Below are 23,123 nucleotides of genomic sequence, written 5' to 3'. Positions count from 1 at the left end.
AAAAGGCTCTGCTTATACTCTAATTCTGCCCGCTTGCAATTGATGTGACTTTTTTTAATAAAACAGTACCTAATGCTCATGAGGCTCAGTGTTTTTGGTGCAAAGCAACTATTATTTATCAAAATAGCTTTGACACTCTCAAACGGTTCAAGTACAAACCGTGTGCAATCTTTTTTTTTTATTTAGTGGCATTTCTTTTGGAAACAATGTTGTGTACTTGAAGCAGACACAGTTAAATCCTCAAAATATTAAATAAGCTCCTTCAAAATCTATTAAAGTATATTAATGATCTGCTAATCTTGTCTTTGGTCTGATGAGTCTGCACCTCTTTGTTAGCTCAAAGGACTGTGAGTCAGCACAGTGTAGTATCACCACACAGGTGATATATGTTCTTTTCAGCTGCTTTTTGCCCAAATGACAAAAACCCTACCACTAAAACTCCAGATGAGTTAAAGAGACTCACTAAATTGCAGGTCGGTAAAAAAGATGAAGAAGCTGCCAGGACTGTATAAAGTATTGAAAGGATAAGTCTCATAACTTTTGCTTTTGCCTGAGGAGACCCTGTGCTGCTCAGAAAACACACACTCTGGAGAGCTGCTGTGTCATTATGTAATCAGCACTAAAGATCAGTCATTCGTGTACAAGGACAGTGTGTGCAAACAAACACACACACAACAATATGTGTTTGGTACAATCCACATACAGAGCATGCACTACGTGTGTGTTTCTGTGTCATTCATGCACGCACACACACGGCAGTAAAAATGGAATTGGACAGCACCAGCTTCCAGTGCACATATAACTGATGCTGACCTTCCAAACAGAGACAGCAGTTCCTCTCATCAGAGCAAACCAAAATAAATCCCTCCCCGCTTTCTTAAGGTTAAATCACCGTCTCTTTGGGGGGAGGGGGTTTTTTTGGCTTCCCCACAGTGTGACTTTCCCCTCGGCCACCTCACTCTGTCAGGGCCGGCTCCATCCACTGTGTAAGCCAGCAGGGGTGGTCGCTCTCATCTAATAAGCCCCTGTCACACAGATTAATGCCCGGTGATGATAAATCTCCCCCCCGGATCGGCTCGGACCAACTGTCCGCCTGATTAAACCCAAAGGGAGAGACAGAGCGGGTTACACAGTGTGATATAGAGAGACAGACAGGGAAAGGAAAAAACTCCTCCTTTTATCTCTCCTCCTCTCAGGCTGCCATCAGTCTACAGGACATGACAGCTCGTCTTGACTTCCTGCCCTTGTTTCTCATCTTTCTCCTCTCCTTCCATCCACTTTCATTTTCTCCCAGTGATGAGAAAATTTCCTTGTAGCTTCGCTATCTCTCCTCCTATTTTTTCTCTCACTCTGATCCCTCTATCTCTGGTTGTGCCCAGAGATAGAGGGATCATCTATTCCACTGACTTGATCCAAATTTTACTTAAAAAATACTATCCTCCCTTTCTCTCGTTCTTACTTTCATTTCCTGCCCGTCTGTCCTCTCTCCAGTTTTTTCTCCCTTTTTATCCTCTCTCATACAGGACACTAATCCTAGAAACACCTCACTTCATCCTTTTTACACCATGCCCACACTCCTGGATGATATAGTTCTAATTCTTCCATAAGGATTCCTTTCATCCTTGTTGTGTATTCCAATGCACAGAATACAATACTGCTGCTTATTTTGAGCCCATATCAAAATCTAGTTATTGAATTGTTCATTATTACAGATTAAACTAACCCACAGGTAATTCCTCTGCCAAAAACAAAATTCAAAGGAACTGCAACATGTGGTGAACTTATGGTCCTCTGAAGCCATACATTGTAAGGATAGGATAATGAGACATTACATACTGCCTGGATTACGGCACCAGTGCAATTCCCCATGCAACAAGTGCAATATCACATTTGAATATCAACATCTCAAACAAAACGAGCAATTTTAACAACGAGCATGTTGTGTCCAACTAATTTACACTGTATTTAGGCCTATATAATGAAAATGTAAGATATTGATTCAAGGTCAGAAAATGTAATGAAATACACATTTTTACAATACAAATCTAATGCTACGTATGGTAGAAGACATTTTTGTACTGTATGTATTGTTGTAAGCATTAATAGCAGTTAAGCAAAGCAGATTTGGCTAAGTAAAGCTAGCCATCTTCATAGCTGAATGACCTCGTCTAGCTAGGCCGCAAGCTAGAAGGTTAGCTTCTAATCTTCTGTCAAAATAGATTCAGTTGGTTTGTGATAACAAATAGCAGGCTGCCAGCTTTGCTGCTATAGACCAAAATCAAGCAAGTTTAATATTAGCAGACAAAACAAGTCAGATCATATCATTAGGTTGTCCAACGCTATGAGGGTTAACCAAGCATCTGTTTTGCAAAGCTCTAACCAACAGCTAAAAGCTAGTAAGATTTACTGAGTCTAGCCTATTGCTTGGTCACTTGGTCCTCTTCGATTTCATATGCTAATGTTATTATTTCTATTTCATGATAATAGCCTTATACTGAGATGCATTATTACCTAATTTTATATATATAACAGAGCTGTAACATGTACACGTTTTTCCCAGAAAAGACATTCAGAAAGATATTCTTGGACGTTTAAATTATTTTGATGCTGTTATTTGAAAAAGAAAACAGTTGCATAATGTTGTTTTAAGCATCACTGAAATATTAAAACCTCAGTAGTAATGTAACACCAACCGATTTTAAAAGTACAGCAGAATATTGGTTTGCAGTTCAAAGAAAAGATTTTTGAACAGCAGTGACAACAAGATGGATCTATTTTAACCGTATATACCCCCTGCTTTCATAATCACCAAAAGGCCTCAAATCCGCTTTTTTCACTGCAGCGGCTTCACACTGTCAAATCCTTGTTTACCGCCAAAACAATCACTTGTAAGGTTTGATTTGGAGTTTTTTGGGGACTTCTGTTTGAGCAGTGCAAACACTACATAAGACAACAACATTCACAGATTGTGTGTGACCTAAAAGAACAAAAAACAAACAAACAATGGAGCTGCACCACCCAGTCTCGGTCAATTCATTTACCGCACATGCAGGCATGCATTCGTGTGGTTGCACCTGTATGTGCACACCTGGAGGGAGGAGCTTTACACAAAGGGAAGAAGGAAACAATGTGAAAAATAAAATTTAAAAAAGGTCTTCAAAGTGGTGCGACTGTCTGTCAGCTTGTGTGCACGTGTGTGTTTGTGCACATGCAAGTCTACATAAACTGCATAAGCAGCATGTTTGCAAGTGTAAATACATGAATATTCTCCATGTGTGTGTGTGAAAGAGAGAGAGAGGTTAAATTTGGTCAGTTTGCTCCAGGACAAGCAAGATTAATGAACCTTAGCTCATTCCTGGCAAATGCTACGATCGCTCTGTATGTGTGTGAGTGTGTGTTTGTGTGTTTGACCTAACAAGGAAATCTTTGTCTGTGTAATGGCTTTTAGCTGCCCTGGAACCTGCTAATCAGCATGTGCATGTGTGCAAACTGTATTTTTAAAAAGTGGAAATTGATGACATTGTTTTGACACCTATAAATATTCTGGGCCTTATGCTCTAATAAGGATGTGTGTTAGTTGCATGCGTCTGACATGAAGCATGTGTGTGGCTGTGTTCCTCTCTTATTTATTTTCATAACATTAGCTGTGCAAATTTTTGACATGTTTATCAGTGTTTGATGGCTTAAAGTCCAGCAATGGAGCACTGAACGGTCTGCAATGAGTCAGCTGGCTTAGGTACAAGCAATGAGCTAGCCCACATCCATACACACGTATGCACCGATAAGAAGAAGCAGAAAGACAAAAGATATATACAAAAAACACATGAGCATTGATTATTGTGTCGATTCAGAGGGGGGAAATGCATGATGCATACCACATATACAGAAAAAGGTCAGGGTTAAATGCATTCAGGTGTCCATTCTTAGGGCTCTTAGCTCATTGCACAGTAGCATGCAACAAATTCTCTATATTTAATATAGAGCAAGTATGATTCTTATGCAGGCATATACACAAATACCCACTTCACCAACCAATTCAGGCATGTCGAAAGTGAGCTCACACAGCTGAAACCTCTGACTTGTTTCTTGATAAAATATAGCAACATTACATTGTCTGAATGTTTCTGGCTGTTGTGGTTGAACTGTGGTGTCAATTCACTTGTCAGGCAGATTCTGTCTTTCTGGCTGACAATGCAAATAAGCCTGTTAAAAAAAAACAACTTGCTGCAGAGAAAAATACACATTTTCTGCTCTTGTTGCAAATTTGTTGTACTAAAGTGAACAGTAACAATAGAAAGAAATAATTGTTTCTTTGCATCATGATTCCAGTCCTTTGTATAACAGACACTTTATGCCACTGGGTCATTTTTACATTACAAGTACAGTTTAGATGCACAAAACCTGACAGTAAGCAGCATTTTCTGTTACCTATTATTGCTGCAAAGGCACAGAGTTTAGCTTTAAAAAGCAACCTAACTTTAACATCTGAAGCTATAAATATCTTATAGTTAAAAGAATATGCCGTCTTTCCCGGCATCTCAGAGGGCAGCTCTGTTTGAAACACAACAATGATGACATGCAAATTCCCAACTCGTTCATAATGTAAACCAGTCCAGCTGACAAAGCTAAACACGCCCATGGTGTTCAACGTGACTTAGAACGTGTATACTACACAAACAGAACCAGCACTTAAAGGGAAAGGAGCTGGACTCATTTTCCTAACGCTTTAAAGTGATCTACTTTAAAAGAGTAGTTTTGTCTTGCTCCAGTTCTTATGCTGAAAACAATTATATCCATGTCCACGTACAAAACATGCCTGCTAAGCTACTAACTGGCCTGACACGTCCTCGGTCAACCTTCACTTGCCATGTTAGTTCACATCTTTAACTCTTCTCACTACAAATAGAACTGTAAGTGACATTTATTATGCTTATTAAATGGGACTCCTCCTACTCTTTTCATGCCCTGCTCTTCATGTTCAGCTGTTAAAACCAAAGCTGAAAGTATGTGTGTATTTTGTAAGGGTGTTTGTGCAATACAGGTGACTCATGAGCTGGCGTGAAGTCAGCTGACGATGCATTTACTTGACACAACAAACATGCACCCATATGGACAAAAAAAAATGCAAACTTGGGAAAAATTGAATTACTACATCCAAATGATGGGAAAGCGTGTTGTGCATGAATGTACGAGTTTCCCAGAGTGTTACTTGGAATTTGAACTAGAGTTTTTCTGTGTCTCACACTGACAAAGTCCCCCACAAAGATTTATCCGAGTCTGAGTGCGTGTAATTTGCATGTAATTCTTTACTTTGTAATGAACTGTAACTATTTAAGAGCAGTAAGCCCATAAAACAACTCATGAGCTCATTACAAAAATCATAGTTTCTCCATAATATTCCTCTAGTTTTATTATTATATCCACATGATTTTCTTCACAGGCAAAGACTGATCTCTGCTAACTTGGCTTCTACATTCACAAATCCTTTCTATCTGTCGAAGCGTAGCATGTGCAACACTGCTGCACTGCTGGTATCTGTGCAAAGTAATGGGATGTTATGGAGCTTGCAAAATCCTGTTACGCAGCACAGTACGGTGCATGGCGCAGTCATTATTTAGTACCGAGAAGACTGTTGACACAGGTAGGTACGTAATGGTTTCCTGGGTTTGTGAATAAGCCATTAATGGCGTTAATCACTCACTGGACACTGAAATCATGAGGCAAATAACACAAATACTCTTATAACGTCTGATTTTAGCAGCTCCGGCCACATATGTGTAAATAGGTCACCTGTTCTACCATAGACTCAGCTTATAAGCACTGCCGGTCCTGCCAAAACAAAGCCTTCTGTGTTCTTCCATGACAACAGGACACACATGGGTGTGATGAGATAATCGTAAGTAGTGCCTTAACATCCTGCCAATCTTGCACAAAGCAACTAGGAGCTGCATAATGTAATCAACATAAGCACGAAAACACTTAAGCCTTGCAATTAATTATCAAAGTGATTCACCTTAGATACCAAACCACAAGCTTATTAGCCCTAAATTCCCTCTTAAGCACAAACACACACACATACACATAAAGGCTTTGACCTGACCCATATGTTTGGTGGGATAAGTCCACTTCACCTCTGAGTCTATGGTTACAGTGTTTGCTTTAAATTCCCTATTAGTGCACTAACCAGTCCTCACACATTAGCACACAGACAGTCTCATTAACAGATTTCCCCTGCATTCGTTTACCTTTACGTTGTGCTTGCGTAAAGACGACAAAGGTCTCAGTATGTGAGGTCAGTAAACAGTGAACAAGAAGATAAAGCTGTCCTCTACTCGTTCATCTACTAAAAGGTAATTACAGAGGCATAAGAAAATATTTAAACTGGTGCAGAAAAAGCAGGTTATACTTTTAATTTCTTGATTGCCCTCCTTGTCAATGACATAATCGAGTTATATAAAAGAGCAGAGCATTATCCCTTCCAAAGTTCAATGTGAGGTCTTAAAATGTTTAGTTTGGCCACCTAATAATCCAGGCAGACACACCAAAGTCAAAACCAAAGTTAGAAACATTGTGGACTTCATGCACTAGAAGCCAGCAGGGGGCAACTCCTCCAACTGCAATAACAAGTCTGCTTGTATGGAAAACAATGGAAAAATTCTCTGCTTCTCTATATTTTTCCCTTAATTTATGACCACGGAAACAGTCGATGGTTTCAATCGCAGGTTTTAAGACCCGTTTATTACAGTATGATGGTCATATTTTTATTGTAACATTTGACTCTAGGAAGTATTATATATATTGAATGAGTGGCTAAAAAAATTGAACGGAATGGACGGATGGATGGATGGACAGATGGATGGCTGGACAGATGGATGGATGGATGGATGGATGGATGGATGGATGGATGGATGGATGAATGAATGGACGGATGGATGGATGGATGGATGGATGGATGGATGGATGGACGGACGGACGGATGGATGGATGGACGGACGGACGGACGGACGGACGGATGGATGGATGGATGGATGGATGGATGGATGACAGATGGACGGATGGATGGATGGATGGATGGATGGATGGATGGATGGATGGATGGATGACTGGATGGATGGATGGATGGATGACAGATGGATGGATGGATGGATGGATGGATGGATGGATGGATGACAGATGGACGGATGGATGGATGGATGGATGGATGGATGGATGGATGGATGACAGATGGATGGATGGATGGATGGATGGATGAATGAATGAATGGACGGATGGACGGACGGACGGACGGACGGATGGACGGACGGACGGACGGATGGATGGATGGATGGATGAATGGATGGATGGAGGTAACGGCCAAAAGGTCCTGCTTCAAATAACGACTCAACAAACCTGCAGATGACATCAAGGTTGGCAAGTCCATCTAACAGATTATCAAATTCAATTTTCTTTATTTTGGCCATTTTTTTGTAATTGTGCTAGCAGCTTTCACGTGCATGCATTTGTTAGGTCTCTGCGCCACATCGAGCAGCAATGTCATTAATCTAATCAGTTCTCTCGCTCTCATTTCTATTCTGTTCCACGTGGGCAAGGAAGCCGTTACATAAAAGCACTTAAGCTGATGAGATCTGCCGAGACGGAGGCCGCTGCGATGTCGTGCCGCCATCTGACTGCACACGCCGAGGTGTGATGTCATCGAAAACTTTTAATTAAAACTTTAAATCATGATCAGGTCGGTAGCCCGCTGTTTCATAATGGAGGTTGTGTGGTGCTGTCTCAACAGATTCACTACATTAAAACTTAAAGCAGGTTAAATATTGAACATTTTGAGCAAACAATGGCGTTACTGTCTTTGTGTGGGGACTATCTGAGTTTTAATCTGTGCTCACTTCATCAAAACAAAGGCCCGGATAAAGTGCGCTTACTGTGATGCCATCACCTATGTTTATATGCCCCTATGCAGTGCTCTGCAATGCCAGCATGCTTTCTAGATCAGTGTGATATGGCTTATATGAGGCTTTTCCAGCATGAGTGATATTACTCACACACACATACATTTTTTGGAAGAGCCTGTCGTCTATTGTAATGTTAAGCTAAAAGATGAAAGTATGGTGTCTGTCTGGCACTAAAGACCCTCTCTCTTTCTATATTCCCCCCGGACCCCACCACACACACAAACTACACAAACAGGCTCAGCAGACACCTCAATTATGATAATGTGGATCAGCATTAATGTATCCTTACAGCACGGCTGGCTTTCAACAATGTTGTGTGCAATGTGAGTGTGTGTGTGTGTGTGTCCCAGACAGCAGGAGAGGAGGGGCAGCTACTGTATCTCATTTAACGCAGGTTACTCCCTGCAGGAAAGCAAAATGCTGAGGCCTTCAGCATTTCTACCTTGCACCAAGAAAAACACATACAAAGAGAGAGAGGGAGGGAGGGGCTCACACACGTGGTTAAACAAAAGTTTTTCATGAATCCAGCAAAGGGAAACATGGGCGACACGCTTAAAGCTCCAAGAAATAAAGAAGCCAGAGTGTGCTTTGAGAAAATGGAAAGACAAAGAAACAGGACAAAACAGTTGTGAGAACTTGATTTTAATAGCACGAGGGCCTCAGAGAGATGTGTGTTATAGTGGTTACATGTGTGTGTACACATACTGCTACAGTCACACAGAAAAACCTTAGTGCTCTAATGGGATTTTTTTGGCTTGCCTGTTTACACTAGTCTGTAAATGTTGCCAATATCTTGTTTCACTGTGAACTGGCTGCAGTAGCTGCCCTGACATGTGAACATATGACAAAGAGGACTTTACATCTTCATTAGGGCTTTTTGTGGAGCAATGGCTCCTGCTTCTCCACAGAGATGTGGATGCAGAGCTTTAGCCACGAGTGGTTGGATTGTTCCCCGAAATAGATCTGCACCCAGATGCGAAGGATGCGAAGGAGCTCTTTTAGCTGTCAGCTCTTCTCCACGAGGCGCATGGTCAGACGCTCCGTTCGACATGAAATAAAAATCGCATGAATTCTCTTTTGAATATTTACACTAAAAATGTTTTTTCGAAAAAAAATATTTGACCGTAATATAATATAGGAGCGCATCCTAAAGTGGACCAAATATAAACTGAGTAAGACTGGATGAGATGTGAAGATTGTAACCCAGCTGATTCAACGATCAGCTGATTCAATGAGATACCAAGAATATGCATAACATAACAGTCTTGGAAAAAGACCAAACTATCCTCACTCATTTATCTGCATCACTGTTATGCTCCTCGACAACCCTTTCTCTCCAGTGTGGCCTGGGCTTGATCGCTGATTGGCTACACCTGATGCCTGAGCTCAGCTCAGAGGGCGCACACCACTTCCTGCCAGACCTCATCATGTTCTCTTGGCTGACGGTTATTAAGTAATTTGAAATAAAACCAATGCTTCTACAAACGCTGAGCAAACCCTTTTTAATCAGCGTGCTTTAGCTGGAAACTGCTAACCTTCTACTGAAGCGCAGCTTTGTTGCTTAGGTTTACTGTGTTTGGTGCCATCCTGATTGGGGATGTGCGTCAGACATTGGTAGTGAATTACATGCTCAAAAGTTTACTGTTTAGAAGCGCCTCGAGCCTTGTGCATCACTGAAGACTGATAAAACTGAGGTTATTGTGCGCGGCCCTAAAACTCTTAGAAACACGCTGTTGAACCAGATGCTTACTCTGGATGGCCTAATCTAGGCCTCCAGTGAAACTGTGAGGAATCTTGGAGTTGTTACCCGCATTTTCACAGTATCTCTAAAATTAAAAACATCCTGTCTCAGAGTGAAGCTGAAAAATAAGTTAATACATTTGCTACTTCTAGGTTCAACTATTATAACTTATTATTATCAGGATGTCCAAAAAAATTCCCAGAAAAACCTTCAGTTGATCCAAAATACTGCAGCAACACTCTCCATTAGTTACACTGCAATAGACCTAGGCTGCTGGGGACTTCCCATCATGCACTGAGTGTTTATCTTCATTCACCTCTTTTCACGCTCTATGTGTTTACACGTCACTCTACAATTAATCATTAGTTTGTCCTCTGTCCCTACCCCCACACCCCAACGACTCACGGCAGATGGTGGCCCCTCCCTGGCTCTGCTGGAGGTTTCTTCATGTTAAAAGGGAGTTTTTCGTTCCCACTGTTGCCAAATGCTTGTTCGTAGGGGGTCGTCTGATTGTTGGAGTTTTCTCTGTAATATCATAGCGCCTTTACCTTATAATACATACCTCCTTGAGGTGACTGTTGTTGTGATTTGGCGCTTTATAAATAACACTGAATTGAAATTGAATTGAGCAGAAATTAGTTTTGTTGTTATATTACGACTGAGAGTTGCTCAAAAAGGCAAACCAGTGACAATGAGTTTTGTAGGGTCTTTTAAGAACATTCCTAACTCACAAGCTTGTGTTCAGTTCACATAGGTCTTTAGCTGAGTTAGCTAATGTTAAATCTTAGTGCAAACATTATGAGTACACATGTGGATCAGTGTTTAAGGATGTCTAATGAGCTGAGTGCTATGATCTTTAGTGTTGGGGAGTAGCAGGGCCCCTTCTGGTGGATACTTGTGAATATGAAGGCAGTAACTGTGTAAGCACTGGGCCCCACACTACCTGAGTCTGCGAGACAACTAAAGCACAAGCAGCTCCTTACAATCCCCCGGTCATCTGAGAGTACACCGAGCACTCCGTTCTCAACAACTACTTCTCTTGAACGTTGTCTCCAGTCTCACCTCTTTCATACAGAGCCTTTCCTTACCTCCTACTCCTCATTGTCCCTCTTTCTTAACCGCCCCTCCCCGACCCTGCTTCCTTCTTCCTCCTCCTCTACCGCCTTCCTTGTAATTACCACCTCAGATTCCAATTAAAACAAACCACAAAAAAGAGAACAGAGGAGGGAGAGCAGGGGGAGGTATATGGGACGCAGGAGGAAAAGAGGAGAGGCTGTGGTTTGGGGAGGGAGGGGGGATTTAATGAGCAGTTTGTACACACACACACACACACAGACATATATATATATATACACACACACACTGAAACTGCTAGCAAATCCTGGTGACTTTTAAGGCTTTTTAAGGGACATCAGACATACATGTTTACATAACACTCATATCAGTGTGTGCTAAAAACTTAGATGTGTGTGTGTGTGTGTGTGTGTGTGTGTGTGTGTGTGTGTGTGTGTGTGTGTGTGTGTGTGTGTGTGTGTGTGTGTGTGTGTGTGTGCTGTTAAGGAAAGCAGTGCAACACTGGGAAACATAAATGGCAGGAAACAGGCTGAAGCAAACAGAAAGGAAAACTGCCAGGAGTTCCCTTTCACACACACACACCAAAATAAAAAAAAAACAAATGAGACAGAAGGTCAATATACCAAAGAGGAAGAAGGGCTGATAAAAAGAATGAAAATCAAACTGGAGCTCAACAAATCAGAGAGAGGAAGCAAGACTACGTCGATACGTCTGTTCGAAACTGACCAACACACACACAAACACACACGCACATACATAAAATAATACCAAAGAAACTCCCCACAGCGGAAGGCACTATCAATCAATGAACACAAAGTAGCACAGCAGGGTAGCCCTTACTGTCAAGCAATCTTTGTGCGAGTAAGTGAGTGTGTGTGCAGATGAAATGGACCTCATGGTTGTGTGCCAACCAAGGCTGCCAAAAGACACACACACACACTCGCATGCATATAAACACATGCACAAAAGGAATGAGAGAGAAGAAGTGCAGAGAGGTGCTTTAATTTGCTAGTCTGCCAAAGGGAGCCCAAGCCTAACTCACAGAAAGGAAATAGATATCTCGGTTTATTACACACACACACACAGATACACACAGCAGCCTGAGACAGCCTTATCGCTTTTTATTTAGAACGCCTGTTACTCAGCTTCTCTTTGAAGGCTACGAGTGTGTGTGTGCCAGACGGGAGTCGCTGCTCTGACTTTATGACTTGGTGTGTTACCTTGATCATAGCAGGAGCAGTAACCTTCTCCGCATGACCCGCCAAACGCCCCGTGGTGTGTGTGAGAGAGAGAGAGAGACCAAAGAGTGTTTTTCCTAATCTTCACTGAACTGTAAATTACGTGTAAAATACCATCCATGCTTAGGATCTGAGAACTGGTTGCAATGAAGTGTCTCGAGTTCAACCTGTTGCTCCGGTTCTTCTTCCTGAGCCCAATAGACTGTGTGTATTTGTTTACTCTTCTCACGTGGCAACTATAAAGCTTGTTCACACAGATTGTGATTATAATTTGGAACTTTAGAGAATATTTGAGTCACATTTATGACATTACTTAGCAGGGGAATGGAAGCCTGCTCTGCTGTTAAGCTCTGCGCTGTGCTGTTTGGAATATAAAAGGAATATAAAACAATTAAGCACATGATGAACATTGTAAATATTTGTAAAGCAATCCTCTGGAAAACAGGAGCAGCAGGTTAGATACTAAACTAGTACGCACTGTCAGACCTTTATCACTGAGTATGTAGCTTGGCTTCCCAGTAGACCTAAACTGCCCTTTAAGACATGAATTTACAGACCAATTTCTGGTACCTGCAGATCCGACTTAAACTGGGTTCACACTACTGCACGAGGCTCGCACAATCACATAACTTCTGCTGCGAGACTAATATCATGCTGCTGCATCACCGTGTTTGCATGGGAGATGGATTTGAGAGATGTCTGTTACTGAAAAGCAAAAGATTACTGAGCTGAGGTGTTCCACTTCCTTAATGTTGTATTCACTATCAACAACCTGCGTTTGCATTTGCAAAGTGGTATGAGAAAGAAGCCCACACAAGCAGCCTGGACTGACCAATCGCAACTGGACTGTAACTGTGAACTCTGTTCCCTGTTCATGTTTATCATCTCATTTATAACAATAGTAAATCAATAGGTGTGAAAAAGGTAAGGGAAAGTCTGAAAGGGTCTACCCATATAGGCCTGTATATTTCCCTCTGCAGTGTCTCCCACACATAGACATTGCATGGGTGGGCCACCAGTGTGTACTAACTGTGTTAAGAACAGAGAGAAATTCACGTTCAGCATTTTATTTTTTGTGTTAGTCTGAGAGAACAAAGTCATCCTGCGATCGAATTACACATGCACAATCCTCTCACTCTTATTTTGACAGCCCTTCCCAGCTCATGTTTAGCCGGGATCCGATCCCATCTTTTCCGTCTTGGACAGCAGCTGGCGATGTTAGACTTTCTGCTCTGGAGATCCACAGCAAACTGGAGGGTTGATCTAACCAGAACCTGCAGCAGGTGGAGAGCTGGTTCATTGGTGTCGTTTTTCACCAGAGCAGAACAAGCACTAACATCACCAGAGTCTGTCCCAGATTGTTGGAGTTGGAGTTCATCCACAGGGTGAGAGACTCACTCGCTAATTTATTAATTTTTCAGAGGAGTAACTTATTAATGATAAAAGCTTGTCTGCCCACACAGACATAAAGCCCCATTAACAAATTAATATTCTACTTAATAATCTGAGGGATGTCACTTTGTGCCATAACTACTTAATTGTTTTTTAAGTCTGACAGAATACAAGCAGAAGCATCGGTGCCAGGAGAAAGCAGTATTTACTAAACATTTCTTCTGTGCTCAAACTCAGCAGTCCGCACACGATGGCTTTTTCCAGCTTCCAGCTGTCACCGAGAGTAAAAAATGCCAACAGGCACAAAAGTGGAAAAAGCTGACTGTTCACTGCAGCGCTGATGTGGGGAGTTTAACATGTCCACCTTTTAGCCCAACTTCTGACAAACACTATGAGAAGAACATGGTGTTCATGTGGCGTTTTATTTGATTTTGGCTTCGCAAACAAAGTCGCAGGTGGCATGCGGGCATCGAAAGCCCCGAAACAAACCTGGCGAGATGACGCGAGCGTGCGTGTGTGAGTATGGGAAGCAGGAAAAGGCTCAAGGAAGTGAAGTATTGTGCTCATGAGAGGAAAGAAAGAGAGAGATGTGTCTGTGTGCCTTTCCTTCCTCATCCTAATAAACTCCCACCTTTTGCCTTAGTGCTGACACAGAACAACACAGCAAACACACAGACACACACACACACACACAGACACAATAAGGCCATTTGACTTCAGCACATAAGAAGCTTATCCAATCACTCATCCAATCATGAATCAATTACCAAAAAGTGTGTGAGAGGCAAATAAATGGAGCGTGCCTTCACATTCCATCCACTAATGGAAGCACGCACTGACCTGAAACACCCCGAAACAGAGAAAGACGAGCCGGCGGACTGACGGATCAGTTGACCAATGACTTTTGTTGGTTCAGGACTTCCAATCAGTTTGAGTAAACAGCCGCCAAATCTCTGAGGATCCTCTCATTACGACTGCAGCAGAGCGCGTGTGGTCGCAGAGATGCTAACAGGTTAAGTGGATGCAGTGTCTGAACCTGAGCAAGGTCACCCTGCACGACCTCTGACCTTGCCTCAAATCCTGTGACACCCGTTATGTCCTCGCTGTCTGGTTGGTTTGTCCCGAATCAGACAGATCAATTAATCTGTCTTTGCTTCATTTCATCAATATCTATTAGTTTCTGTCTCTTTTCCACGAGCTACTCAGACCCACTTTAAATGTTCTGACCTCTTTCCACCTTCACCTCCTCTTTGTTTTTCATGCTCTTCAGCCCTTATTTTTTCCTCGGTTCATTACACGAAAATCCAACTGTCCTTTCTCGCTCCCTTTTACTTCACCTTGAGTCGGTGGCCAAAACAATCCCTTCTGATTTGTACCACTGATGATAGTCAGCAATATTCACAGACAGGAAACACAAAGCATGACAGGGTCACCTAGATTTGATGAAAATGTTTTAAAGGCTTCTTTTAACTAGATTTTACAAAAGAACAAGCGATAGAAATTTTTAAATCTACGGCTTAACTGTACCCTCTCAGTTTAAACGCTGAAAACTGTTCGCAGTGCATTATAATTGGTTTCGGATTGCTTTCTATCAGATGGGATTTTCACGCAACAGAGGGCTAGAGAGGCAGGAGATGAGGAAGGAAAGCGGGTGTGAATCCCAATGAGTTGATGATATATGCTTGAGCTGTATGCGGCCGTCACTTCTTCTAAAGCCCTGCGAAGGTAATACACGCTAATGCTCTCTCTGCTAAACCTGCCACGACTTTAACTCCAGAATATTCAACAGCTTAAAAAAAAAGACAGAAAGAAAAGAAAGCAGGCATATACATTATGACACAGCACTTTTCGCAGGATTTCCATTAGCGAGGGAGTGAGAAGAATGCAGAAGGTAGGAATGAAGGAATGAAAGATGGAGAACTCCACCGATCCGCCTATGCAGTAACCTACAGGTGACGTGTAGTTTAACCTGGTAATGGCGATCAAACTGAGCGGGGACAGCTATACTGAAAAAAGGGGGTGCAGAATTAGGGCAGTGAAAAGAATTCCAATCATTAAATCCTCTTGGTAATCCTACAAATCTGCTTGTGTCAACTATGCATGTGTGTGTGAAAGAGAGACATTGGGTGTGTGCGTGGCTTCTGACATCTGACTTGGTTTGACCTTTGCTCTGACAGAGTCCAGTCAAGGCGCGACTGTGTGGGCTGACCATTGACAAACAAGTGCGTGAGCGCAGCTAACGTAATTCTCAGAATTGAAATGTCTGGGCTTTATAGAGGACGCTTTATAAGTCAGAGCGTATGAGAAGCTAATGAACTTTAGTGACGACAGCAAGAAGGAGTGAGAGAGTATTTGCTGTAGGTGGCTAACAGTCAATGAGAATTTATCCATCTTCTCCTCCCTTCTTTGACTCCCTTTCTTCCCTTCATGTGTAGCAAATTTTGGTTTCATTTCAACTGATTTGCCATTTTTTGGACGAATATTTTACACTAACTTTATAGAAAAATCCATGTAGGTGTGCGAGTCAGCTAGCTTTAGCTTAGCTTAAGGCTTAGCTTTAGCGTTAGCTTAAGTCTTAGCTTTAGCGTTAGCTTAAGGTCTTTTGAGAATTTAGAAGATAACAGGAAAAAGAAAAGTAACTGGAAGAAACAAATTATGGAGAAATGGGGAGAAAAAGCAGTCCGTTCTGACTCCTGAAGCTTGATATAATGAAGATTTGTCAAGTCCCGTGGCATTCCTGAGGAACGCGAAAGGTGACCGTCCGTGCTCTTATGCTACGCGCCGGGTTATAGATGAAATCCAGTAGAATGACGCTCCTGCGGTAATACACATTCTAGCCGTGTATTCCAGCCCTAACCCTAACCTTATCCCTAACCTTAAGCAGCACTTTAATGATGCTAAATCGCTTTGGAAAACACTAAGTAAAACGTTACGTTACTCGTAACCTAGGGACGTGTTGGGTGCCCGGAAGCGTAATATATCGACGATTTGTCACCTGGCATAAAATGCTACGCTTTGGGAGTGCGAACGTGTTGAAAAAAGAGAAGATCTTAAGATTTGAATATCAAATTGCTACATAAAACGAAAAAAGAAATCAGCTTTGCGTCAGGAGGAGGTGTTTCTGATGAAGCCAACGAGAGACTGGAAGGCAGACTTTAAAATGCAACAGCTTTCCCCTCCTCTGCACTCAAGCTATAGCCGAGGCGAGAGCTTATCAGACCAAACTGAGAGAAGCGCTAAAAGCATTTCTGATGCCATTCTCCACTCCCATGGTACCACTCAACTGCATCAGGCCCCATCAGCTTCACTACCACGAAGGAGAGGGATGAAGGGCAGACAATGAATGAGGGAGAAACAGACAATGGGATACGGGAATGAGAAAGAAGACATTCTCTTGTCTTTGCAAAACCACGTCACATTCCCCAGTGGGAGACTAACAATGCATCCTCAACACAAACACATAATCTACTGTAGTCCACATGTACCCTCACAGGCAAAGCCTGCTTCAGTTAGTTTAGTAGTTCCTCTCTTCCTGGCCTAATCCCCAGGCATGTTTCTAACATGGATATACCGCAGTAACAAGAATTTTGAGCCTACCAAGCCCTCCAAGTGAGAAATTTTGGAATCATTTTCCTGGTAACAGTGTGAGTCATACGAATGCACAATGGCCACATCAAGTCAGATGAAATGAGTTTCAACACATGTTCTGTTTTAAATTATTAACATACACAGAAGGTAAAATACAACATGGAGCTTGGCAATTAACTGCATTTTTAAAATTCTGGCTTACAACTATAATCAAAACAAGTTATTCAGGATATAAATATTATACCTTTTGAATTTTGGTACAAAGTGCACTGCTTTCCTTTGCTTTCCTTCACAGCACTGCATTTTTCCCCTTTCTCAAATCCAAACTCTTTCACGGTTTAGTTCAACTGGAGCAAAGACAATGAAAGGAGAGCCTTTAATCAACAAGATCCATCGAAAAGCTGACCTTCTGCCAACAGGTCCACAGACCACACCAGTTTTCAATGACCACACACTCATCCATCTCCCAACCAAAAACACACTTAATATTAAATGATGGTACCAACCATGTTTACCACATACAAGTCAGCGCCAGCCAAGGAACAACAACAAAAAAACTACAATCGAGTAGTAAATCTTTGCTCACTAAAGGCAAGTGAAGTGAAAAGTGTTTGAAAAGAGATTGTGTTAAGCTGCTGTTTACAATAAACAAAGAAAAAGTATAGTTTTTGGGAGGCAAGCAGGTGGTACAGTAGGTGGACGCCGGGTGGCCTTGTTAGCAACATAACGCTTATATACCTGCATAGTATCCGACTAACCGAGCTCATCAAATTAGACCAAACTCTTCTAGCCCACTCTGTAAACGGACCCTGATCCACACAGTCACCAAACCACTGGGAGAGAGACCTTCCCATGTGTGCCGACACCCTAATGAGATTCATGTGAGGAGCATTAAAAGTGCCGCTAGACCAGTGCAACTGGAGCTGGCAGAGGGGGAGCGCACACAACGGATATGCACATAAACACAATGGAAAGGTGGGTGTAGAGAAAAAAAATCGAAATCTGTTCGTGAAAGTGAAAATGATGACCACCTACACGGCCTTGTTTGTGATTTCTTTCAATTAAAATCCGACATTCTCCCAGTGACTTCATTATTTAGCGTGTAATTTCAGCCGAGCAGTTTTATGACTTTTCCCTCAACAGTTACCCAGAGAACTGCTACAGTCCCACATCAGTCTAATTAACCACAGCACCAGCTGATAAACACATCCAACAAGCGCCATAAAAACAGATTTATCATAACTGCAACGAGGAAGGCAGAAAAGAACATTTTTCACAAGACAGTTGGATAATGTGAGGCATGACTGTCTGCCTGTCTGTTCGCATAAAGTGCAGTCTTGAAATACTGGAACGTCTGACCTTCTGATGGCGCCATATGAAAAGTCACGACTCCAAAATCACTGAGATTCATTCTCTGCTGGCTTCGAATGATAGTCAGTATCTGCAGTCTATTAGCAGAATAGCATCTGACATGAGGATGCCATGCTAAAATGTTACTGTACGTGCAAATCTAGCTCAAGACAAACACACATCACCTGAAAAGTTGCTCCTTAACAACAGCACTGTCTTACATAAGAGTCCCCCATTGTCATCATAACACACATCCAAACAGTGAAGCATGCACAGAGACACACACCCAGAGGGCAGGAACTACTTCAGCTCTCTGAACGAAAACAATGTTGTTGTTTTTAATGAAGACATAAGCCCTGCGTGTTTGCACTTGGCATCTCGTCTCCAAAGCTTCTGATCTGCCCAAAAAACAGAAGAGACACTGGAGTTATTGATGCACTTCTTAAACTACAACTGCTTTATTGTGAAAACCAGACGCATTGCTCTGTGGGGCAACATATCGGCTTGTTTCCCACTCTTCCCCACTCTCTATCAGAGCTATGCAACTGGATTTGTTGTGAGGCCACAGGCCACAGTTGCATAATAATACAGAGCCAGGGAGCTAAGTTACAGGCACTCCATTCATTCCGCCAAAGGAACCCGGATCGACAGCAAAGACGTGTCAAGAGGACGGATTTAGATGCGGGCTGATCACACCTGGAAAAACAAAGGGTTAAAGCACAATAAGCGCTGCAGCACAGTGCAGCACAGGGCTAAAGCCCATTAACACAGTCAGGTGACTGAAGTGCAGACAGCTAATGGTCAATGGGCAGAGTGACGCAACCTCTAAATCTTTTCCTCCTCACTGCATCTGCGCGTAAACACCATCATGTGCTACATAGAGTACGAAAGGAGCTTAAGCAAGCATAAAATATTGAAAAGGGGAGTGGAGGAAGATAGCAAAGGCACTTATTACCTGTAAACAAAGAGAAAACATTCAACAGGGACAAAGATATAAAAGATATAAGCACACACACACATGCACCAATCCGGCCTCCGGAGGGACACAGTATGGCTCTTTGTGACTTCTTATTTTGTTGTGATGGATGTCTCCTCTCATTTTTTTTTATTTTATTTTTTTTTTCATTTAAACTGTCAGTTGCTTTTTAGAGAACAGAAAGGCTGGCAAGTCTGTGCTCCTGACCCTGACGGTCACAGCACAAAGAGGGAGCTTGTTAGAGAGCCCGGGCTTGTCTTGTGTTCACTCTGACTTATAGCTATACAAAATCTGTCTGGCTCTTTTATCCTCGCATTATTGCTCTCGCAATTCAAATATTTCCAACTATACAGAGTTGAAAAGAAAGGAAAAAAATGCCACTACTTTACAGTCATTTTTTTTTAAACTACACTTGTGCAGCAGGGTAATATCCCAGATCATCCAACTGAGTTTGCCCGTCTTCATCCTCTCTGCTGAAGCGGCCCCCCCAGCGAAGATGCTGAATCACTACCAGCTCACAGAGCCGCTGATTCTGACCTCTGGCTTCTCCAGAGGAGGGCGAACGAAAAAGACAAATTCCCTACAAGCAGCAATCCCTCCAGCAGAAAGCTCATTTGACTGAACTGTCCCTTTAAATTTCAAAGCCGATACGTGTCTGGATCAACCAGCACACAGCCTGGCGTTTCTGCCCAGTCCGTGCACTTGTTGTTGGCTGCGAGCAGAACAAGTCTGGCACCTGCCTGCTTCCCCAGTATCACCATTTATCAAGCAACAATAAAGGCAGAAGGCAGAGCTTTGGCATCGCTCTGTGTGCGTAAAACAAAAGAAAAAAACAACAACAGCGCAGAGAAGAAGTTAACACAAAAGACACCTGAACTTGTGGTAAAGGCTGATTTGCTTTTAAAATGCCAAATCGCTAATCGTTTGTGGAGCACTGTTTCAGCTCTATACGGGCACGCAAACTCCTCTAAAGTTGCATGTGCTGCCAGAGCCTCAGGTGTGCTTGTTTTGATATCTGTTATCATGATCGTCAGTAAAGATGCTGTGCACCGTTTTTACTCGCACACTGACACATTTATAGTGTGAAAAAAGCCGTGCCTTGATGCCCGCTTTAGCTTTGACTGTCAGTAGTGAGCTCCAACCTTGGTGCCCAGACTTTTTTGCTTTCCTCCACCTTGCAGTTGAACTCACCTCTATGAGCGCTCAGAGTCGCAGCCGATGATCCGGCGGAGAGAAAGACGAGCAACGCGAGAAGGCTTAATATCGCACCGCTGAGAGTCATCTTGATTCAGTTCCTGTCCAGCACCAAGGAGGTTGGAGGTCTGTCCAGTCCGATTTCACCACCAGGACTCCCGGACTCGTGGGTTCAGCTGCGGTGCATCTTGATCTTGATCCTGGATTTGTCTGAGTCCAGTTCAGTGGGGGGAAAAAACTAGAGATAAAAAATAAGTTCAGGTGATTGTTTGGAAATGAAATAAAGGCGTCCTGTTCTTTTATTCTGCTACAGGTTTCTGGTTTCCCGTCGTCCACAAAGCGCAAAGTGTTCGCCCGCTCACCGAAAATAAAGAGGGCTTTTTATTACGCACTAAATGAAAGCGACATGAAGGGAAACAGCGGATAAACTGTTGTAGTACTATCTGTGGTGTACCCCAGTCACAAAGTGCGCACCAAAGTAATCCAAAGTACCGTCGAATAACGTCCAATGGTTATAATAAGCCGTAGAATCGCTCTCCTCTCCGCTCCGTGTGCCCTGGTGTCGCCGATCCTGTCCCGCGGCTACAAACAAAAATCCGCCCGTTTTCTGTTTAACATTATCTCAGTAAATTCATCAGAGGAGGAGAAAAACATATTCGATCTGTATATTTAAAATAAATGAAAAGCGCGCCGTACTGGTGGAGCTCGAGCGCAGGAAAGAGGATCACCGGGATACGGAGAATTGTGACGGGCTGAGGATGCACTGCTCTGAAGCGCTGAGCGCGCACGGCCCCGCCCTCCGAGCAGGCTCAGAGCGAGTGCCTTACAGGTAAAGGTGGTGATGTCACAGCACACAGGTGCGCGTACGTAGCCCTGCTTTTCGCAGAAGAGTCACAGCTCGAGCGTGTCAACTTTATCTACTGACCGAACATGTTTTGTGTGTTTTATAAGGAGTCATTTCGCGCGTGGGAATGGACCCATCGTTGGGTCAGGGAGTAATTACGGTGTTTTCGCCACATTATTATCCTATTATAGAAATGCTGCTTTGTCACTCGGTGAGATGTGTTTTTTAAGACCTTGAAACGTGTCATTACAATAGTCACAGAATCCCAGGAGGATTCCTGCAACACAAAAGTGAAATGAGATCAACCTGTATCATCTGAAAACAGGCTGTAGAGCCTGGGTTAGTGGCCGGGTTATTCAAGCCTTTTACGAGGCTGGAGGAACACATAGGCTGAGCAAACAATACTACTGCGGTAGTTTGTGTAAACTAATGTGTCACCTAAGATTTCACTACACTGAATTACCTGGAATTACCCAACTATGCGTAATAAAAGCGTGGGCTGTGGTCTTGGAAACCATTTTTAGTGGTTTTTGAACAGTACAGGCTAATGTTACGAATGCATAAGTTTTATATTTATATTATTTAATACAATATTTTAACATTTTAAACACTTAGCATTCCACCGGTTTCCTCCGTCTTCTGCTTTTTTTTTTTTTTTTTTTTTTTTTTAGCTCTGGACTCCTTAATCCGCCTGTCAGTCATCCTGACATCATGTTGGGAGGGGCGGGGCTTGGAGTAAAGATGATTAAATAGCAGATGTGAGGTTAATGGTCTGCAAGCTTTTTAAACACCCTAATAATAGGTTGTTTTTACGCCAGGCGTGATAGTTAACTGATAGTTAATCTGCAGCCCGTCAGCTCACTCAGTGCTGACATTTCAATATACATTCATTTTTTCCTTTGTGTGCAGCAGCCATGTGCGCTCGCTTTCCCGCTTCCTCTTCGGGGTTTCTTCTCCCAGCACGGCTAGCAAGGGATGCTGGCTGACCGATTTCACGGGGCCAGAGTGCAGACATGTACCCCGGTTTTAGGATAAAGGGAGGGGGTCATGCAGGAACCCGGATTAAAGGATTTGATAGACGAAGAGGGGGAAGGAGGGGGAGGACTGGGGTCAGAGGTGAGGCAGCTGATGTTCAAAAAAGTCAAATGGAACTAAGGAGTGAGCGGCGCCGTCTCTAATCGAGCTTGATTAAGCCCACACTGTGCGTGTCCCATCTTTAAGCGGCCAATGAATTTCGAATGACTAAACATTGGACAGCATCACAATGGATGTCTTCATCGGAGACTGTTGCAGTGACCATTGGAGGTGAAGGCATTATTTTTTTTACAAAGGCCCACCCTTGACTTTTGGGGTGGTCGGCATATTTATCAATGTCATTTTGGGGGTTCAGATCCACGTCTAGTGTCAGTCACTGTTTAGACTGAATTCAGTCCAGCTGGTGGTGAGATTGTTGCCTTTGTCCTTACTCAAATGTCCCAGAGATTAGCTGCTGCCCCCTTCTGGACAGGTGAGGCAAATGCAAAAACAAAATACAGTACTGATTACCCAGAGCCTTGTATATGGATTGGACTGAACGAAATAGAGCAGAGATTTAAGAAAAAATAACGTTTTACTGAGAATCAGCTAACAGAATGGGGTGAGACACAAAGACAGAGCAAGATTGCACAGACACTGTGAGCTTGATTGAGTCCTTCATATCACTCAGCACGCACTGGTTCAAACAGAACCACAACATTTGCATAAACCGGGCGTACAGATTGGCATAAATTAAGCA

At 42.7% G+C, this 23,123-nt stretch overlaps 1 protein-coding gene across 1 annotated transcript in view; it reads right to left on the bottom strand.

Moving 5' to 3' along the window:
* The window catches only part of sema4f (sema domain, immunoglobulin domain (Ig), transmembrane domain (TM) and short cytoplasmic domain, (semaphorin) 4F), a 58,286-nt gene extending 37,012 nt beyond the window's left edge, over positions 1–21,274 (bottom strand). The window contains exon 1 of the mRNA XM_085267255.1: positions 20,503–21,274. Coding sequence (XP_085123381.1) covers positions 20,503–20,593 — 91 coding nt within the window. The 5' untranslated portion in view covers positions 20,594–21,274. The remainder of the gene's footprint in view (positions 1–20,502) is intronic.
* Positions 21,275–23,123: the final 1,849 nt, after the last annotated feature.

Source organism: Mchenga conophoros, linkage group LG3 (assembly GCF_057382185.1).
Source record: "Mchenga conophoros isolate Kocher_MC1m ecotype Shallow Benthic linkage group LG3, M_conophoros_male_GT1.1, whole genome shotgun sequence".
Classification (NCBI taxonomy): Eukaryota; Metazoa; Chordata; class Actinopteri; order Cichliformes; family Cichlidae; genus Mchenga; species Mchenga conophoros.
Note: the sequence above shows the minus strand (reverse complement) of the source record. Positions and strands in the feature narration are given on the sequence as shown.